A 19450-nucleotide genomic window follows, 5' to 3' on the forward strand; every position below is an offset into this window, starting at 1 on the left:
CCACAGAACCCCCCCCGGAAGAGACAGACCCCCGTGAACCCCCCAAAACCCACCCAGGGCCCTCCACAGACACCCCCCCCCAGCACCCCAAATCTCCACCCAAGTTTTGGGGTCACCCCTGGGGGAGGTCACTGACTTCGGGGTCCCCTGGGAGGGTGGCTTTGGGGTCCCTGGGGGGGGGTGGCTGTTTTTTGGGGTCCCCCCTGGGGGTGTGTGTGTCTGATTTTGGGGGTGCCCCCCCCAGATCCGGGATGACAACCGGCGGCTGCACCCCTGTCTCTTGAGCTTCCACGACCTCCCCGAGCCCGAGCGGAGCTACAACCTCCAGATGTCGGGGAGACCCTCAAGTGAGGGGGGGGGGGGGGGTTGGGGGGGCTGTGGGATTTTGGGGGGCCGGGGGGAGACCGTTTGGGGGGATGGGGGTCAGGGTTGGGGCTGGGGAGAGGAGCTGGGGCTGGGTTTTGGGGTCCCCCCCGTGGCTTGAGACTGGGTTTGGGGGAATTTGGGGGGGCCGGGGGTGTTTTTTTGGGGGGCTGGGATGTTTTGGGCTGGGTTTTGGGGACCCCCCCAGGCTGATGGGGGGTTTTGGGGCCCCCCCCGGTGCCCCCCCCAGACAGGGTTGGGCTGGGGTTTGTGTCCCCCCCTCCCCTTCCTCCTGGGCTGGTTTTTGGGGGGGTTGGGTGGTTGTTTTGGGGGGGGTCCCTCGTACTGGGCTGGGTTTTGGGGACCCCCCCACGGTGGGGGGGGGGTTTGGGGTCCCCCCCCCGACACACACACCCCACCCCCGGTGTCCCCCCCCCGCAGGACGCTGCTGGCCCTGGGCTGCCACGTGGGAATGGCCGACGAGAAAGCGGAAGAAAACCTCAAAAAGATCAAACTCCCCAAAACGTGAGGGTTTGGGGGGGGTCCCAGTTTGGGGGGGCGGGGCGGGGTTGTGGGGGGGGGTCCCAGTTTGAGCTCCCAGTCTGACCAGTTCCTCCCCCCAGTTACACCGTGTCCCAGTTTGGTGTCCTAGTCTGGGGTCTCTGGATGGCATTCCCAATTTAAGGTCCCAGTTTGGGCTCGGGGCGGGGGGGGCGTTCCCAGTTTGGGCTCCCAGTTTGGGGTTTTGGGAGGGAGTTCCCAGTCCAGGCTCCCAGTTTGGGCTCCCAGTCTGACCAGTGCTCCAGTTACACTGTGTCCCAGTTTGGGGTCTTGGGATGAGGTTTCCAATTTGAGGTCCCAGTTTGGGCTCCTGGTGGGGGGGGAGGGTCCCAGTCAGGGCTCCCAGTTTGGGTTCCCAGTCTGACCAGTTCCCCCCCCCAGTTGCCCCATGTCCCAGTTTGGGGGTCTCAAGAAGGGTTTCCTAGTCTGGGCTCCCAATTTGAGGTCCCAGTTTGGGCTCTGAGTGGGGGGGTGTCCCGGTTTGGGCTCCCAGTTTTGGGTCTGGGGAGGGAGTTCCCAGTCCGGGCTCCCAGTTTGGCCTCCCAGTCTGACCAGTTCCCCCCAGTTACACCATGTCCAACGGGTACAAGCCGGCGCCGCTGGACCTGGCCCACGTGCGGCTGACGCCGGCCCAGCTCACGCTGGTCGATCGATTGGCCGAGAACGGCCACAACGTCTGGGCCCGCGACCGCGTCCAGCAGGGGCTGGACCTACAGCACCATCCAGGTTGGGGGGTGCCCCGCATCTCCCCATAGCGACCCATAGCACCCCCCACCCCATAGCGCCCCCACGGCCCGCCCCCCAAGTCCCCCGTCTCCCAGTTCTTGTGGTGGCCACATCTCCCCAACGCTTCTGGTTGAGGTTCTTCCCTGCCCCACATGTCCCTGTGAACCTCTCTGGGGCACCCCACATCCCCCCTGCCCCATAGCACCTCATAGCACCCTGCAGCCCGCCCCCCAAGTCCCCCATGGCCCAGTTCTTGTCGTGGCCACATCTCCCCATGCTTCTGGTTGAGGTTCTTCTCTGCCCCACATGTCCCTGTGACCCCGCCCCGGGGCGCCCCACATCCCCCTCCCGCCCCATAGTGCCCCATAGCGCCCCACAGCCCACCCCCCAAGTCCTCCGTGTCCTCAGGTCTCCGTTCCTGTGGTGGCCACATCTCCCCCCATGTCTCCATGCCCATGATGGCCCCGTCCCCATGTCCCCACGCCCCCGGTGATGTCCCCACACCCCTGGTGACCCCATCCCCATGTTCCCACCTTCATGGTGATGTCCCCACGCCCATGGTGGCCCCATTCCCGTGTCCCCACATCTATGCTGGTGATGTCCCCGTGTCCCCACACCCCTGGCGGTGACCCCACGTCCATGCTGGTGGTGTCCCGTGTCCCCACCTCCATGGTGTCCCTTTGTCCCCGTGTCCAGGACATCAAGAACAAGCGGAACCCCCGCCTGGTCCCCCTACCACCTCCTGGACGAGAGAACCAAGAGGACCAACCGGGAGAGTCTCTGCCAGGCCGTGCGCACCCTCCTGGGCTACGGCTACAACATTGAGCCCCCCGACCAGGACACCCGTGAGTGGGGGGTGGGCTGGGGGGGGTGGGGGGTGGGCTGGGGGGGGGGGGGGGTGGGGGGGGCTGGGTGCCCTTTAGGGTGCCCTTTGGGGGGGGTTTTAGGGGTCCAGGGTGCGCTTAGGGGGGGTTTTTAGGGGTCCAGGGTGCGGTTAGGGGGGGCTTTGGGGGGGTAAGGGGTCATTTGGGGGGGGCTTTGGGGGGCCAGGGTGCAATTGGAGGGGGCACAGGGGGCTTTGGGGGGGCACTGGGGGGACTGGGTGCCCTTTAGGAGGGGCTTTTGGGGCGCAAGGGGTCATTTGGGGGGGCTGCTGGGGGGGGGGGCAGGGGGGCCATTGGGGGTCCTTTGGGGGGGTCAGGGTGCTGTTTGGGGGTGTAGGGTGCTCCCGAGGAGGGGGGGGGGTCGGCTGCCCTTTTTGGGGTGCTGACCCCCCCTTTTCCCCCCCCAGGCCCCCCCCAGCCACCCGTGGTGCCCTGTGGGGGGGGGGGTTCTGGGTGCTGTTTGGGGGGGTTCAGGGAGGATGCTGTGTGTTGGGCGTGGGTGCTTTTTGGGGGTGTAGGGTGCCCTGGAGGGGTTCGGCTGCCATTTTTGGGGTGCTGACCCCCCCCCCCTTTTTGCGTGTGTGTGTCCCCCCCCCCCCAGCTGCCCAGGGGGCCCCCCGGGGCCGTGGGGAGCGGTCGCGCATCTTCCGTGCGGAGCGGGGTTACGCCGTGCGGGGGGGGGAAGTGGTACTTCGAGTTCGAGGCGGTGACCACCGGGGAGATGCGGGTGGGGTGGGCGCGCCCCAACCTGCGCCCCGACATCGACCTGGGCGCCGACGAGCTGGCCTTCGTCTTCAACGGCCACCGGGTGAGGGGACGGACCCCCCCCTCCCCCTCCGCTGGGACCCCCAGAACCCCCTCTGCCCCCCCCCCCCCCCCCCCCCCCCAGGACCCATCAGGACGCCTGTAGGCCACTGGGACCCCCAGAACCTACTGGGACCCCCCATAGATCCTTACAGACCCCCATAGACCACTGGGACCCCCCCCCTCCCACCCCACCCCCCCCAGGACCCCTACAGACCACTGGGACCCCCACAGAACCCCCAGGACCCCCAGAGCCCACCGGGCCCCCCCAAACTCATCAGGACCCCTGTAGACACCTGGGACCCCCAGTAGACCACTGGAACCCCCAGAACCTACTGGGACCCCCATAGGCCCTTACAGACCCCCATAGATCACTGGGACACCCCACTGGACCCCCCCCTCTGGGTCCCCCCCACACCCCCGGGGACCCCCTGGGACCCCCAGGACCCCCAGAGCCCACTGGGACGTCACCATTGCCCCCCCACCTAGGTCCCCCATCACCCCGCGTCCCCCCAGGTCCCCAAAAGCCCCCATCTCCCCCATCTCCCCCATGTCCCCCATCACTCCAGGTCCCCAAATGCTCCAGGTCCCCCCAGGTCCCCAAAAGCCCCCACTCCCCATCTCCCCCATGTCCCCCATCACCCCAGGTCCCCCCAGGTCCCCAAAAGCTCCCCACTCCCCAGCTCCCCCATGTCCCCCATCACCCCAGGTCCCCAAAAGCCCCCACTCCCCCATCTCCCCCATGTCCCCCATCACCCCAGGTCCCCCCAGGTCCCCAAAAGCCCCCCACTCCCCCATGTCCCCTATCACCCCAGGTCCCCAAAAGCCCCCACTCCCCATCTCCCCCATGTCCCCTATCACCCCAGGTCCCCCCAGGTCCCCAAAAGCCCCCCACTCCCCCAGCTCCCCCCCTGCCCCCCATCCCGCCGTGCTCCCCCCTGACCCCCTGGCCGTGTCGTCGTGTGTCCCCCCCCCCCCAGGCGCAGCGGTGGCACGTGGGCAGCGAGCCCTTCGGGCGGACGTGGCAGGCGGGGGACGTGGTGGGCTGCATGATCGACCTCCAGGAGCACCACATCACCTTCACGCTCAACGGGGAGGTCCTCATCAGCGACGCCGGCTCCGAGCTGGCCTTCAAGGACTTCGAAGTGGGCGACGGTGAGCACCACCACCCCCCGCCGGGGGTCCCATGGGTGGGGTTGGGGGGTCTTATGGGTGCTGACACCCCCCCCCCTCTTTTTCCACCCCCCCCCCCCCCCCCCAAGGCTTCGTGCCGGTCTGCAGCCTGGGGCTGGAGCAGGAGGGGCGGCTCAATCTGGGGCAGGACGTGGGGAGCTTGAGGTTCTTCAGCATCTGTGGGCTCCAGGAGGGCTACGAGCCCTTCGCCATCAACATGAAGAGACCCATCGCCCTCTGGTTCACCAAGAGCCTCCCCCAGTTCGTCCCAGTGCCCCCCGACCACCCCCAGCTGGAGGTCAGGCCCCTGGTGGGGTGGGGGTTGGGGGAAAGTGGGGGGGATTCGCCTGGGGTGGGGTTGGGGTGGTCCCGTGGGGGTCATTGAGGGGGAGGGGAGGGTCTGGAGGGGTAAGGGGGTCACTGGGGTTGGGGGGTGGAGGGTGATGGGGGTCCCAGGTCCCCGAGGGTCTCTGGGGTGGGGGATGCTCAGTTTTGGGGGTCCCCAAGGGTCCCCTGGGGTGGGGGATGGAGGGTGATGGGGGTCCCCGTCCCCAAGGGTCCCTGTCCCCAAGGGTCCCCTGGGGTGGGGGATGGAGGGTAATGGGGTCCCCGTCCCCAAGGGTCCCCGTCCCCAAGGGTCCCCGGGGTGGGTGACAGACAGTGTTGGGGGTCCCCAGGTGTAGGGTGTCCTTGAGGGTCCCCAGGATGGGTGATGGACAGTGATGGGGGGTCCCTGGTCCCCAAGGGGTCCCCAATCCCTGTGTTGGGGGGATCCCTGTCCCCAGGGGGTCCCCGTTGCCTGCGGGATCCCTCACGCCCCCCACCCGGGGTGGGCATGTCCCCCCCCAGGTGACGCGGATGGACGGGACGGTGGACTCCCCCCCCTGCCTGCGCTTGGCCCACCGAGCCCCCAGCTCCCCGGCCGCCCCCCCCGAGCTCCTCTTCCTCCGCCTCAGCCTCCCCGTCCAGTTCCACCCCCGCTTCCGCTGCACCCCCGGGGCCACCCCCCTGCCCCACAGCCCCCCCGAGGTCCCCGAGGACGCCGGCCTCGAGCCCCTCTCTGAATTCGAGCGGCTCCGGCGCTCGGCGGGGGCCCGGCACCCCGAGGGCGAGGGGGAAGGTGAGAAGGGCCCTGGGGGGGGTCCCCCCACCCCGGCCCCCCGGGACCAGCCCCGTGCCGAGAACGAGAAGGACGCGACCACCGAGAAGGGCAAGACCCGGAGGGGGTGAGTTTGGGGGGGACGTTGCCCTCCCTCCCAGGGTTTTGGGGTGCCCCCCCCTCACCCCTCTCCCACCCCCCCCAGGTTCCTGTTCAAGGCCAGGAAGACGCCCTTCGCGCCCCCCCCCCGCCGTCCCCACCGTCCCCCGCCTGGAGGAGGACGTGGTCCCCGACGAGCGCGATGACCCCGAGGTCATCATGAACACCACCACGGTACGTGGGGGGCGGCCCCCCCAGAACCACCACCACCCCCCTTCATCCTCCTCTCCCCCTCCCTCCTTTCGGCACCCTGACCCCCACCCCCCAACCCCAGCACCCTCAGCCCCTCCGTGTCCTCTTGTGCCCATCCCTGTATCCCTGTCCCCATCCCAGTCTCCATCCCTGTGTCCCTGTCCCCATTCCTAGTCCCTCGTCCCCACATCCCTGTCCCCATCACTGTCCTCTATCCCTGTCCCCATCCCTAGACCCCTCTCCCCCATCCCAGTCCCCATCCTGGTCCTTCGTCCCCATATCCCTGTCCCCTTTCCCATCCCCATCCCAGTCCACCTCCCTATCCCTTCATCCCTGTCCCCATCCTGGTCCCTTGTCCCCATATCCCTTCCCTGTCCCCATCACTGTCCCGTATCCCTGTCCCCATCCCTATATCCCTGTCCCCATCCCAGTCCCCATCCCTGTATCTCTGTCCCCATTCCTGGTCCCTTGTCCCCGTATCCCTGTCCCAATCACTGCCCCGTATCCCTGTCCGCATACCCCTGTCCCGCATCCCTGTCCCCCGTTCCTAGCCCCCTGTCCCCATCCCTACACCCCCCCGACCTCTCTTTTTCTCCCCCCAGTACTACTACTCGGTGCGGATCTTCGCGGGGCAGGAGCCCTCGGGGGTGTGGGTGGGGTGGGTGACCCCCGACTTCCACCAGCACGACCCCTCCTTCGACCTCTCCCGCGTCCGCACCGTCACCGTCACCATGGGCGACGACAGGGGCAACGTGCATGACAGGTACCCCCAAACTGGGATCCCCGACTGGGATTTCCAGCTGGGACCCCCAGACTGAGACCCACAAACTGGGACCCCCCAACCTGGGATCTCCAACTGGGACCCCCCAACCTGGGACCCACAAACTGGGATCCCAAACTGAGACCCTCAGACTGTGTTCTCCAACTGGGACCCCCAAACAGGAGCCCCAAGTGGGATCTCCAACCGGGACCCCCCAGCTGGGACCCCCAGTCTGGGATCACTAGGGGGCGATGGGGAAGAGTTCTGAGATCTGGGGGTCCCTTTGGGGGCAATGGGGAGGGGGTTCAGGACTTGGGGGTCCCTTGGGTGGGGAGCAATGGGGAAGGGGTCCGGGATCTGGGGGTCCTTCAGAGGAGATGGAGAAGGTGTTTGGGATCTGGGGGTCCCTTTTGGGGGGGGCAATGGGGAAAGTTGCCCCCTCCCTCCCCCCCTCAAGTCCTGCCCCCCTTTTTTGCCCCCCCCCAGCATCAAGCGCAGCAACTGCTACATGGTGTGGGGGGGGGAGTTCGCCCCCACCTCGCAGCAGGCACGGGTCACTCACGCCGACCTGGTCATCGGGTGCCTGGTGGACCTGGCCACCGGCCTCATGACCTTCACGGCCAACGGCAAGGAGATCAACACCTTCTTCCAGGTGGGGTGCCGTCCCCCCCCCACCCCGCCCCATGGCCTCATGTTCCCCCCCCAAAAAAAAACCACCTCGAGAAGTTCTGACCCCTATCCCTGCTCTTGGTGGCTTCATCCCTCCCTCCAGGTGGAACCCAACACCAAGCTCTTCCCAGCCGTCTTCGCCCTCCCCACCAGCCAGAACGTCATCCAGTTCGAGTTGGGCAAGCTCAAGGTAAGAGGGGGGCCACCTGGACCCCAAGGTCCCCCCCTGTCCTGGGTCATAGTAGGGTGTATGGGGAGACAGTGGACCAAGGGGAAGCTGGACCCCTGGGGATAGTGGGGGTCTCGGGGGGGTTCTTAGGGTCCATAGGATGGACCAAGGAGAACCTGGACTCTTGGGGCTGGTGGGGGTCTCTGGGGGGTTCTTGAGGTCTATCGGGTGGACCAAGGAGAACCTGGGCTCTTAGGGGATGATGGGGGTCCATAGGATGGACCAAGGAGAACATGGACCCCTGGGGGCAGTGAGGGTCTCTGGGGGGTTCTTAGGGTCCATAGGGTGGACCAAGGAGAACATGGACCCCTGGGGGTTGTGGTGGTCTCGGGGGGGGGCCCTCAGGCATCCCGGGCACCTGGGTCCCCTCCATCTCACCCCCCCCATATCTCCTCCTCCCTCCCAGAACATCATGCCCCTCTCGGCCGCCATGTTCAGCAGCGAGAGGAAGAACCCGGAGCCCCAGTGCCCCCCCCGGTTGGTCATCCAGCACCTGACCCCCGTCACCTGGAGCCGGATGCCCAACGAGTTCCTCGGGGTGGAGACCGCGCGCCTGGGGGAGCGGCAGGGCTGGCTGGTGGAGTGCAACGAGCCCCTCGTCATGATGGCCCTCCACATCCCCGAGGAGAACAGGTCAGGGACCCCCCAACCTCCCCCAGTGTCCCCAACCCTGCCCCAGGGGACCCCAGGGTCTTGGTGTCCCAGCCCCAGAGAACCCCAATGTCCTGGTGCCCTGGTCCCAGGGGACACCAGGTCTTGGTCCAGAACAGGTTGAGGACTCCTGTCCTCCCCTCGTGTCCCCAGCCCTGCCCCAGGTGACCCCAAAGTCGTGGTGTCCTGGCCCCAGGTGACCCCAATGTCCTGGTGTCCTGGCCCTAAGGGACACACCAGGTCTTGGTGTCGTGTCCCCGGGGGTTCCATCCCCAGGAGACCTTGGTGTCGTGTCCCCGGGGGTCCCATCCCCAGATGACCCAGGAGTTCCATCCCCAGAAGATCTAGCCGTTGTGTCCCCAGGGGTCCCGTCCTCAGGGGTCCCATCCCCACGTGACCCGGGCGTCCATCTTTGACCCTCCTCCCCATTTCCTCCCGGCCCCCCCTTCCCCAGATGCATCGACATCATGGAGCTGTGGGAGCGGGGGGACCTCCTGCGCTTCCAGTGGCACACGCTCAAGCTCTACTGCGCCGTCTGCGCCCTGGGCAACAACCGGGTGGCCCACGCTCTCTGCAGCCACGTGGACCAGGCTCAGCTCCTCTTTGCCATCCAGACCCCCGACCTCCCGGGTCCCCTCCGGGCCGGCTACTACGACCTCCTGCTGGCCATGCACCTGGAGGCCGCCCAACGGGCCCGCTCCTCCATGAGCGCCGAGTTCATCATCCCCATCACCGAGGCCACCAAGAGCATCACCCTCTTCCCCCGCGGGGGGCGAGCCCCCGGCCCCCCCGGGGTGGGACCCAGCGCCTGCCTCCGACCCCAGCCCCACTTCTCCGAGCCCTGCTTCATCCTGGCGGGGGGCGAGGGGCGGGCGCCGCTGCCCCCCAGCATCCCCCTGGAGGCTTTGGGGGAACGGGCCATCAAGATGTTGGAGGAGGCGGTGGCCGGGGGAGGTCCCCACGCCCGGGACCCGGTGGGAGGCAGCGTGGAGTTCCAACTGGTCCCAGTGCTCAAACTGGTGTCGGCGCTGCTGGCGGTGGGAGCGCTGGGGGACGGGGAGGTGCGGCGCATCCTGCGCATGATCGAGCCCAGGGTCTTCGGGGAACCCCCCAAGGAACCCCCCGGCGAGGAGGAGGAGGAGGAGGCGCGGAGGAAGGCCATCGAGGCAGGGGAGATGGAGGAGGAGGAGGAGGAGGAGAAGGAGAAGGAGGAAGAGGAGGAGAAGGAGAAGGAGGAAGAGGAGGAGAAGGAGAAGAAGGAGAAGGAGAAGGAGGAGGAGGAAGGGCTGGAGGAAGGGCTGCTGCAGATGAAGCTGCCGGAGTCGGTCAAGCTGCAGGTGAGGGGACACCCCCGGGGGGGGACACAGTCCAGGGGGAGGGGGGGGGGGTCCCTGTGTCCCCTCCCTGTGTCCCCCCTCGGGGACCCTGTCCCAGACCCTGTCCCTCTGTCCCCTCCCCAGGGTGTCTGTCCCCATGTCCCCTCCCCATGTCCCCCCCTCGGGGACCCTGTCCCCGTGTCCCCTCCCTGGAGACCCTGCCCCTGTCCCTGTCGCCTCCTCCTCCTTGGGGAGCCTGTCCCCACGTCCCCCTCCCCATGTCCCCTCCCTGGGGTGTCTGTCCCCATGTCCCCCCTCGGGGACCTTGTCCCCCTCCCCACGTCCCCTCCCCGCGGTGCCTGTCCCCGTGCCCCCTCCCCATGTCCCTCCCTGGGGACACTGTCCCAGTCTCTTTCCTCCTGTCCCCATGTCCCCCCGCTTTGGGGAGCCTGTCCCCATGTCCCCCTCCCCTGTCCCCTCTCCACGCCCCCCCTCAGGGACCCTGTCCCTGTGTCCCCTCTCTGGGGACCCTGCCCCTGTCCCTGTCCCCCTGTCCCCTCCCCACTCCCTGCCCCACTGACGCCGTGGGGCGCAGAGGTGCACCTTTCTGCCAGCGGTAGCACCTGGTAGAGGCCATGGTGGCTTCCTCGGGGTGGCACCTGGGGGGTCCCCGCCTTGTCCCCTCCCTTGGAGGGGTCCCCCATGTCCTGTCCTCATGTCCCCTCCCCACTCCCTGCCCCACTGACGCCGCGGGGCGCAGAGGTGCACCCTTCTGCCAGCAGTAGCACCTGGTGAAGACCATGGTGGCTTCCTCGGGGTGGCACCTGGGGAGGTCCCCGCCTTGTCCCCTCCCTTGGAGGGATCAGTGTCCCCCCCACTGACGCCGTGGGGCGCAGATGTGCAACCTGCTGCAGTACTTCTGCGAGCGGGAGCTGCAGCACCGGGTGGAGGCCATTGTGGCCTTCTCGGAGCGCCACGTGGAGCGGCTGCAGCGCGACCAGCGCCGGCGTTACGGCCGCCTCATGAGGGCCCTCACCATGTCGGCCGCCGAGACCGCCCGGCGCACCCGGGAGTTCCGCTCGCCCCCCCAGGAGCAGGTGGGGGGCGGCCGTGGGGCAGGGACACCCGTGGGGATGGGTGTGGGGATGGGGAGTGGGGACACCCGTGGGGACACCCATGGGATGGGTGTGGGGATGGGGATGGATGGGTGTGGGGACACCCACGAGTTCCACTTACCCCCCCAGGAGAAGGTAGGGGGCGGCCGTGGGGCAGGGACACCCGTGGGGACACTGGTGGGGATGGGGAGTGGAGACACCCGTGGGGACACTCATGGGATGGGTGTGGGGATGGGGATGGATGGGTGTGGGGACACCCGTGGGGACACCCAGGAGTTCCACTCTCCCCCCCCAGGAGCAGGTGGGGGGCGGCCGTGGGGCAGGGGACACCTGAGGAGGGGACGGGTGTGGGGAGATGGGACACTTGTGGGGACACCCATGGGGCCATGGGGACCTGGAGCCACGTGTGGGGATGTGGAGCCACACGTGGGGCGCGTGGGGGAGGGTGGTGGCCCCAGGAGGGGTCCCCCCAACCCCACTGACCCCCCATGTCGTCCCCCCCCCCGTGTCCCCCCTGTGACACCCATGGGGCCACTCGTGGGGCCACGTGTGGGGATACAGGGATGTGGGGCCACATGTGGGGCGCGTAGGGCAGGGTGGTGGCTGTGGGAGGGGTCCTTCTGACCCCACTGACCCCGCTGTGTCCCCCCCGCCCCGTGTCCCCCCCCAGATCAATATGCTGCTGCAGTACAAGGGGGGGGCGGAGGAGGAGGAGTGTCCCGTCCCCGAGGACATTAGGGACGAGCTCCTCGACTTCCACAACGACCTCCTGGCCCACTGCGGTGAGACCCCCCCCCCCAGGACTTGGGGACACCCCCCCGGGGCACGGGGACACCCCCTCTGGGCTTGGGGACACCCCCACGGGCACCCTAAGGGACACGGTGACACCCCTATCCTGGTGGTGGTGGGACTCACTTGGGACACCCCCCCCCGGGGCTTGGGGACCCCCCTGATGCATGGAGACGCCCCCCCGGGCCATGGGGACACCCCTCCCGGGCTTGGGGACACCCCCCAGGGCATGGGGTCCCCCATCTTGGGAGCCTGGGGACCCCCAGGGCACGGAGAACCTGTCCCTCTGGGGACGTGCCCTCCCCCCCCAGCCCCGGTGACAGCCACCCCCACTTTGGGGACGTGGGGACCCCCAGGGCACGGGGACCCTCATCTGGGACTTTGGGGACCCCCAGGGTGCGGAGACCCCCGCTTTGGGTACATGGGGACCCCCCCTCCCCCCCTTTGGGGACACAGGGACTCCCCCTGGTGACAGTCCCCCCCCCTCCATGTCCCCCCAGGGATCGAGCTGGCGGAGGAGGAGGAGGAGGAGGAGGAGGAGCCTTCGCTGCGGCAGCGGCTGCTGGGGCTGGTGCAGAAGGTGGTGGGGCTGAGGGGACCCCGCGCCCAGGAGGAGCCCCCCCCCGAGGAGCCCCCCGTGCCCAGTGAGGAGGGGAGAGGGGAACGGGGGGGACAGGGAGGCAGGGGGGACCCCACTCGGGTGACCCCAGGGAACGGCCAGGGTGGCCCCAAGGCATCAACCAAGGTGTCCCCAGGGCACGGTCAGGATGTCCACAAGGTGGCCCCAAGGCGTTGGCCAAGCTGTCCCTAAGGGATGACGGAGCTGTCCCCAAGGCACGGCCAGGGTGTCCCCAAGGTGCCACCTGAGGTGTCCTCAAAGGATGACCAACCTGTCCCCAAGGTGCCAACTGTGGTGTCCCCAAGGGATGACCGAGCTGTCCCCAAGGTGTGGACCAACCTGTCCCCAAGGCATTGGCCAACCTGTCCCCAAGGTGCCAACTGTGGTGTCCTCGAGGGATGGCCAACCCGTCCCCAAGGTGTTGGCCAACCTGTCCCCAAGGGATGACCGAGCTGTCCCCAAGCTGCCACCTAAGCTGTCCCTAAGGCGTTGGCCAACCTTCCCCCAAGGTGTCCCCAAGGGATGCCCAGTGTGTCCCGTGGTGTTGGCCAACCTGTCCCCGAGGTGTTTCCCAAGCCATCCCCAAGGGATGGCCAACCTGTCCCATGGTGTTGGTGGCCCCGGGCCACCCCGAGCTGTCCCCGAGCCCCCTCCCCGTGTCCCCAGGCACCCTGCAGGAGCTGATCTCCCAGACCATGGTGCACTGGGCGCAGGAGTCCTTCATCCAGAGCCCCGAACTGGTGCGGGCCATGTTCAGCCTCCTGCACCGCCAGTACGACGGACTGGGGGAACTGGTGCGGGCGATGCCCAAGGCCTACACCATCAGCGCCCTCTCCGTGCCCGACACCGAGGCCCTGCTGGAGTGTCTGGGGCAGATCCGCTCCCTCCTCATCGTCCAGATGGGCCCCGAGGAGGAGAACCTCATGATCCAGAGCATCGGGTGGGCACCCCCTGTGTCCCCCCATGTCACCACGTGTCCTCCCATGTCACTCCACGTCACCCGTGTCACCCCGTATCCTCCTGTGTCACTCCATGTCACCAGATCCCCTCCTTCCTCCTCATCCATGGGTCCCGAGGAGGAGAACCTCATGATCCAGGGCATCGGGTGGGCACCCCCTGTGTCCCCATGTCCCCACGTGTCCCCCCGTGTCACCCTGTGTCCCCCCGTGTCACCAAATCCCCTCCTTCCTCATCGTCCAGATGGGCTCTGAGGAGGAGAACCTCATGATCCGGAGCATCGGGTGGGCACCCCGTGTCACCCCTGGGCACCCTCTGTCCCCATCCAGCACCCCGTGTCACCCCTCCCCAGGCACCCCATGTCCCTCTGTGTCCCCTGGCTGCCCCATGTCCCCTCCCTGGGTCCCCCCCAGGCCCCCTATCTTCCCTCATGGCACCCCGTTTCCTCTCTGGCACCCCATTTCCCCCCCTGAAACCCCATGTTTCCCTGCGCCCCCCACTTCCCTCAGCCCGGGCCCCTTCAGGGGACACCCCGCCGTTGTGACCCCCACCTTTGTGACACACACACACACCCCCCCCGCATTGTGTCCCCGTCCCCAGGAACATCATGAACAACAAAGTTTTCTACCAACACCCCAACCTGATGCGGGCGCTGGGGATGCACGAGACGGTGATGCAGGTGATGGTCAGCGTCCTGGGGGGCGGCGAGTCCAAGGTGAGACCCCCCCCTTCTCCCTCTGTTCCTCCCAAACCCCCCCAATTCCATGTCCCCCTGACCCTGTTTTTGGGGTGTCGTCCCCCCCCAACGCAGGAGATCCGCTTCCCCAAGATGGTCACCAACTGCTGCCGCTTCCTCTGCTACTTCTGCCGCATCAGCCGCCAGAACCAGCGCGCCATGTTCGACCACCTGGGCTACCTCCTGGAGAACAGCAGCATCGGCCTGGGTGGGCTGTCACCCCCCTGTCACCCTCCTGTCACCCTCCTGTCACCCCCCTGTCACCTCCCCCCCGACACCCCTCAGTCACCCCCTGCCACCCCCCTGCCATCAGCATCCCTGGAGGAATGAGGACTCTGGGGGTCCCCTCTTCTCCCCAGCATCCCCCATCTGGTACCCAGGGGTCCTTGGGGTCCTTGGGGTCCTGCCACCCCCCTGTCACCCCCCTGTCACCCCCTGACCCCCCCTGCCACCAGCATCCCCTAAGAGATGAGGCCTCTGGGGGTTCCCTCCTCTCCCCAGTGTCCCCCCCGCTGTGGTACCCTGGGGGGGGGGGTCCCCATGTCCCCATCCTGTCACTCTGGGGGTACCCGCGTCCCCTCCCTGTCCCCCTGAGGGGTGGGGGGTGTTCCTCACCTCCCCCCCGTTGGCCCCCCAAAGGGATGTGGGGCTCCGTGCCCCCCCAGGACGTGGCAGGAGGTCCCTGTGTCCCCCACTCTGTCACCCCAAGGGGTCCCTGCACCCCAAATGTGGCACCCTGGGTGGGGGGGGTGTCCCCCACCCTGTCCCTCTGGGGGGTGGGGGTGTCCCTGACGCCCTTCCCCCCCCCCCCCCCCCCGTTGCCCCCCCAAAGGCATGAGGGGCTCCACCCCCCTGGACGTGGCGGCCGCCTCCGTCATCGACAACAACGAGCTGGCGCTGGCCCTCAAGGAGCAGGACCTGGAGAAGGTGGGGTGTCCCGGGGGTGTCCCCCCAATGTGTGTGTCCCCCCATGACCCATCTGTGTCCCCCCCCACCCTCTGTGACCCCCCCACACCGTGTCGTCTCCCCCCTCCAGGAGGTGACCTCCCTGGCGAGCTGGGGGCTGCACCCCATGCTGCTGGCCCAGGGGTACCCCAATATTGGCTGGGGGGGCCCCCTGATGTGTGTCCCCCTCCGTGACCCACCTGTGACCCCACCACCACCCCCTGTGACCCCCCCACACCGTGTCGTCTCCCCCCGCAGGAGGTGACCTCCCTGGCGAGCTGGGGGCTGCACCCCACGCTCCTGGCCCAGGGGTACCCCAATATCAGTTCTGGGGCCCCCCCTGTGTCCCCACCCCCTGTGACCCCCCCAGGACTCCTCTGTGTCCCCTCCCACCGCCTGTGATACCCCCCCACCGTATCGTCTCCCCCCCCCAGGGGGGAGGTGACCTCCCTGGTGAGCTGGGGGCTGCACCCCATGCTGCTGGCCCAGGGGTACCCCAATATTGGCTGGGGAGGCCCCCTATGTGTGTGTGTCCCCCCGTGACTCTCCTGTGTGTCCCCCCTGTCCTCCATGACCCCCCCACACCATGTCACCCCCCCTCCAGGGGTTGACCTCTCTGGCGAGCTGGGGGCTGCACCCCACGCTCCTGGCCCAGGGGTACCCCGACATCGACTGGGGGTGTCCGCCCCCCAGGTGTAACCCCTGTGAGGGGGTCCCCCCTGCCTGTGACACACACACACACACACACCCCCGTGACTGCCCCTGTCCCCCCCCCAGGTGGTGACGTACCTGGCGAGCTGTGGGCTGCAGAGCTGCCCCATGCTGCTGGCCAAGGGGTACCCCGACATCGGGTGGAACCCCTGCGGGGGGGAGCGCTACCTCGACTTCCTCCGCTTCGCCGTCTTCGTCAACGGTTAGTGAGGGGGGGTGTCCCCGGGGGGGGGTGTCCCCACGTGTCTCCTTCTCCCCCCTCCCCTCCCTGGGTCCTGCCCGGGGGTCCCTGCATCCCCTTGTCCCCACCCTGGGGGTTCCCATCTCCCCTCCCTGGGTCTTGCCTGGGGTTCCCCCCCCATCCCCTGCCCTCCCGTCCCATGGGGGTCCCTGGGTGCTGTGAGTCCCGGGGGGGGGGTTTCTGTGGGTCCCGGGGGAGGTTCTGTGGGTCAGAGCTGTGGGTCACAGGGGAGAGCGTGGAGGAGAACGCCAACGTGGTGGTGCTGCCCCCCCATCCCCTGCCCTCCCGTCCCATGGGGGTCCCTTGGGTGCTGTGGGTTCCGGGGGCAGGGGGGGTGGTTCTGTGGGTCAGAGCCGTGGGTCAGAGCTGTGGGTCGCAGGGGAGAGTGTGGAGGAGGACATCTGTCCCTTTACCCCCTCCCATCCCATGGGGGTCCCTGGGGGTCCTTGCCTTCCCATCCCATGGGGGTTCTATGGGTCCCGGGGTGCCGTGGGTCAGAGCTGTGGGTCGCAGGGGAGAGCGTGGAGGAGAACGCCAACGTGGTGGTGCGGCTGCTGATCCGGAGGCCCGAGTGCTTCGGGCCGGCGCTGCGGGGCGAGGGGGGCAGCGGGCTCCTGGCCGCCATCCAGGAGGCCACCGCCATCGCCCAGGACCCGGCCCGCGACGGCCCCACGGCCCGCAGGGAGCGCCGCCGGGAGCCGTATGTGGGGCAGGGGTGTGGGGCAGGGGCGTGGGGTGGGGTAGGATGGGGTAGAGTGGGTTGGGATGGGGCGGAGAGAGATGGGATGGGGTAGGGTGGGATGGGATGGGGCAGTTGGAGCCATGTGTGGGGCAGGATGTGTGGGGCAGGGGTGTGGGGTGGGATGGTGTAGGGCAGGGGTGAGATGGGGTAGAGTGGGATGGGATGGGGTGTGGTGGCGGGAGCTGTGTGTGGGGCAGGGATTGCCACCGGGAGCCATATGTGGGGCAGGGGTGTGGGGTGTGATGGTGTGGAGCAGGATGGGGTAGAGTGGGATGGGATGGGGTGGGGTGGGGTGGTGGGAGCCGTATGTGGGGCAGGGTGTGGGGCAGTGGAAGCCATATGTGGGGCAGGGTGTGGGGCAGCGGGGCTGTATGTGGGGCAGGATGTGGGTCAGGGGCTGTGGGGGCGGCTGAAGCTGCAAATGCTCCCAGTGGCTACAGAGACGCTGGGGGTCCCCCCCCCCAACTTCTGCCCCCTAACCCCGTGTCCCCAGGCAGCTGGGACGTTGTGGGTCTGCCCCACATCCCCCCTCACCCCCTGCCCCACATTTTCCCCCAGGTTTGGGGGCGAGGAGCCCCCCGAGGAGAACCGGGTGCACTTGGGCAACGCCATCATGTCCTTCTACGCCGCCCTCATCGACCTCCTGGGCCGCTGCGCCCCCGAGATGCACGTAAGGACCCCGGGGCTGGGGGGAAGACGTGGGGCAGGGGGAGAGTGGGGGGTGACACCCCACCCCACCTCCCCCATCCCCTGCCCCACACGTTTTATTTATTATTTTTTTTCCTGCCCCCCAAGTTGATCCAGGCGGGGAAGGGGGAGGCGCTGAGGATCAGGGCCATTCTCCGCTCCCTGGTGCCGCTGGAGGATCTGGTGGGGGTCATCAGCCTCCCCCTGCAGATGCCCACCCTCGGCAAAGGTGTGGGGCTGGGGGGGGATGTGGGGCAGGGAGGGACTTGGGGGGCTGGAGGGACTTGGGGGGTACAGGGGGATCCGGGGGCTGTGGGGCTGGAGGACACATCGGGGTGTAGGAGTCGTCAGCCTCCCCCTGAGGATGCCCACCCTCGGCAAAGGTGTGGGGCTGGGGGGGGATGTGGGGCAGGGAGGGACTTGGGGGGCTGGGGGGGATCTGGGGGTGTGGGGCTGAGGGGGACGTGTGGGGCTGAGGAGATCGGGGGCTGTGGGTCTGAGGGGGGATCAGGGGGTGTGGGAGGTCACAGCCATGGGTCTCAGCCCCATAGCAAGGCACAGACAGGGCGTCCAGCCCCCTCCGGGGGTCCAGCCGAGGGTGCAGCCCCCCCAGGGCCCCTCGCTGTGGGTCTGAGCCCCCTGACCCCGCTCTGCCCCACAGATGGGGGGCTGGTGCAGCCTCGAATGGCCGCCAGCTTCGTCCCCGAGCACAAAGCCCCCATGGTTCTCTTCCTGGACCGCGTCTATGGGGTGGAGACCCAGGAGCTGCTCCTCCACGTCCTGGAGGTGGGGTTCCTCCCCGATATGAGGGCGGCCGCCTCCCTCGACACGGTGAGACCCACGGCTGCCCCACAAGTGACCCCCAACTGCCCCACAAGTCACCCCGAGGCACCTTCGTCCTGCCCCACAGGTCACCTTCAACACGATGGAGATGGTTCTCCCTGTGCCGGGCGATGTGACCTCCCTCTTGGGGTCCTGCCCCACAAGTGACCCCTATCTTGCCCCACAAGTGACCCCCAACTGCCCCACAAGTGACCCCGGGGGACCCCCAGCCTGCCCCACAGGTCATCTTCAACATGAGGGAGATGGTCCTCCTTGTGCCGGGCGATGCTGCCCCCCAAGTGACCTCCCTCTCGGGGTCCTGCCCCACAAGTGACCCTCCCGCCCCCTAAGTGACACGCTCCGTGGGGTTCTGTCCCCCAAGTGCCCCACAAGTGACCCCAAATGACCCCCATCCCACCCCACACGCCACCTTCCCCACGACAGAGATGATGCTGAACTGGTACCTGTGCTGTGCAATGCTGCCCCCCATGGGGTCCTGCCCCACAAGTGACCCCCTCCTGCCCCCCAACTGAGCTCCCTCATGGGGTTCTGCCCCCCAAGTGACCCCAAATGACCCCCATCCCACCCCACACGCCACCTTCCCCACGACGCAGATGATGCTCTCTGTGCCAGCCGACGACGCCCCCTAAGTGGGGGGGCGGGGGGGTGTCCCTCCGTGGGTCCTGCCCCCCAAGTGACCTTGCTTCTCCCCCCCCCAGGCGACCTTCAGCACGACGGAGATGGCGCTGGCGCTGAACCGCTACCTGTGCCAGGCGGTGCTGCCCCTGGTGACCAAGTGCGCCCCCCTCTTCGCCGGCACCGAGCACCGCGCCATCATGGTGGACTCCATGCTCCACACCATCTACCGCCTCTCCCGCGGGCGCTCCCTCACCAAGGCCCAGCGCGACGCCATCGAGGAGTGTCTCATGGCCCTCTGCCGGTCAGACCCACAGCTCCTGCCCCACAAGTGGTCCCCTCGGCCCCCCAATATCTGCCCCATAAGCGTCCATCCCTCCCACAACCCTACATCCCTCCCAAATCCCTACATCCCTTCCACGTATCCCTGTATCCTCCCCCAAATCCCCATTGAGAGGTGTCTCGGGGCCCCTCTGTGGGTCAGACCCGCAGCTCCTGCCCCACAAGCGGCCCCCTCAGCCCCCCAAACGTCCGCCCCATAAGCGTCCATCCTCCCCATAACATCCATCCCCCCTCCCAAAGACCTGCATCTCCTCTAAAATCCCGGTATCTTTCCCCATAATCCCCATCGAGGGGGGTCTCGGGGCCCCTCTGTGGGTCAGACCCACAGCTCCTGCCCCATAAGTGGCCCCTCAGCCTCCCAACGTCCGCCCTATAAGTGTCCATCCCCCCTATAACATCCATCCCCCTCTAAAGCCCCTGCATCCCCTCTCACCCCCCTCTACTCCCCCCCCTATACCCCCTTAGCCCCCTATATCCCCCCGTACCCCTATATACACACCCTACATCCCCCCCAGCCCCCTA

The 19450-nt window shown here is 68.0% G+C and overlaps 1 protein-coding gene across 1 annotated transcript in view; it reads left to right on the top strand.

Annotated features, from left to right (window-relative positions):
- LOC141478749 (ryanodine receptor 1-like) overlaps positions 1-19450 on the top strand; it is a gene marked incomplete at its 3' end in the record, with an annotated part of 56758 nt that overhangs the window by 17068 nt on the left and 20240 nt on the right. Inside the window, 32 exon segments of the mRNA XM_074167735.1 lie at positions 245-329; positions 332-347; positions 805-888; positions 1490-1631; positions 1633-1650; positions 2347-2379; positions 2381-2495; positions 3136-3209; positions 3211-3342; positions 4319-4493; positions 4601-4809; positions 5361-5737; positions 5816-5849; positions 5851-5943; positions 6564-6724; positions 7208-7373; positions 7494-7580; positions 8026-8252; positions 8725-9607; positions 10483-10683; positions 11372-11483; positions 11991-12134; positions 12776-13049; positions 13667-13781; positions 13878-14010; positions 14635-14729; positions 15525-15660; positions 16213-16399; positions 17000-17111; positions 17237-17357; positions 17790-17959; positions 18670-18890. Of these exon segments, the coding sequence (XP_074023836.1) occupies positions 245-329; positions 332-347; positions 805-888; positions 1490-1631; positions 1633-1650; positions 2347-2379; positions 2381-2495; positions 3136-3209; positions 3211-3342; positions 4319-4493; positions 4601-4809; positions 5361-5737; positions 5816-5849; positions 5851-5943; positions 6564-6724; positions 7208-7373; positions 7494-7580; positions 8026-8252; positions 8725-9607; positions 10483-10683; positions 11372-11483; positions 11991-12134; positions 12776-13049; positions 13667-13781; positions 13878-14010; positions 14635-14729; positions 15525-15660; positions 16213-16399; positions 17000-17111; positions 17237-17357; positions 17790-17959; positions 18670-18890 (5132 nt within the window).

This window comes from Numenius arquata, unplaced genomic scaffold, assembly GCF_964106895.1.
Source record: "Numenius arquata unplaced genomic scaffold, bNumArq3.hap1.1 HAP1_SCAFFOLD_606, whole genome shotgun sequence".
Lineage (NCBI taxonomy): Eukaryota > Metazoa > Chordata > Aves > Charadriiformes > Scolopacidae > Numenius > Numenius arquata.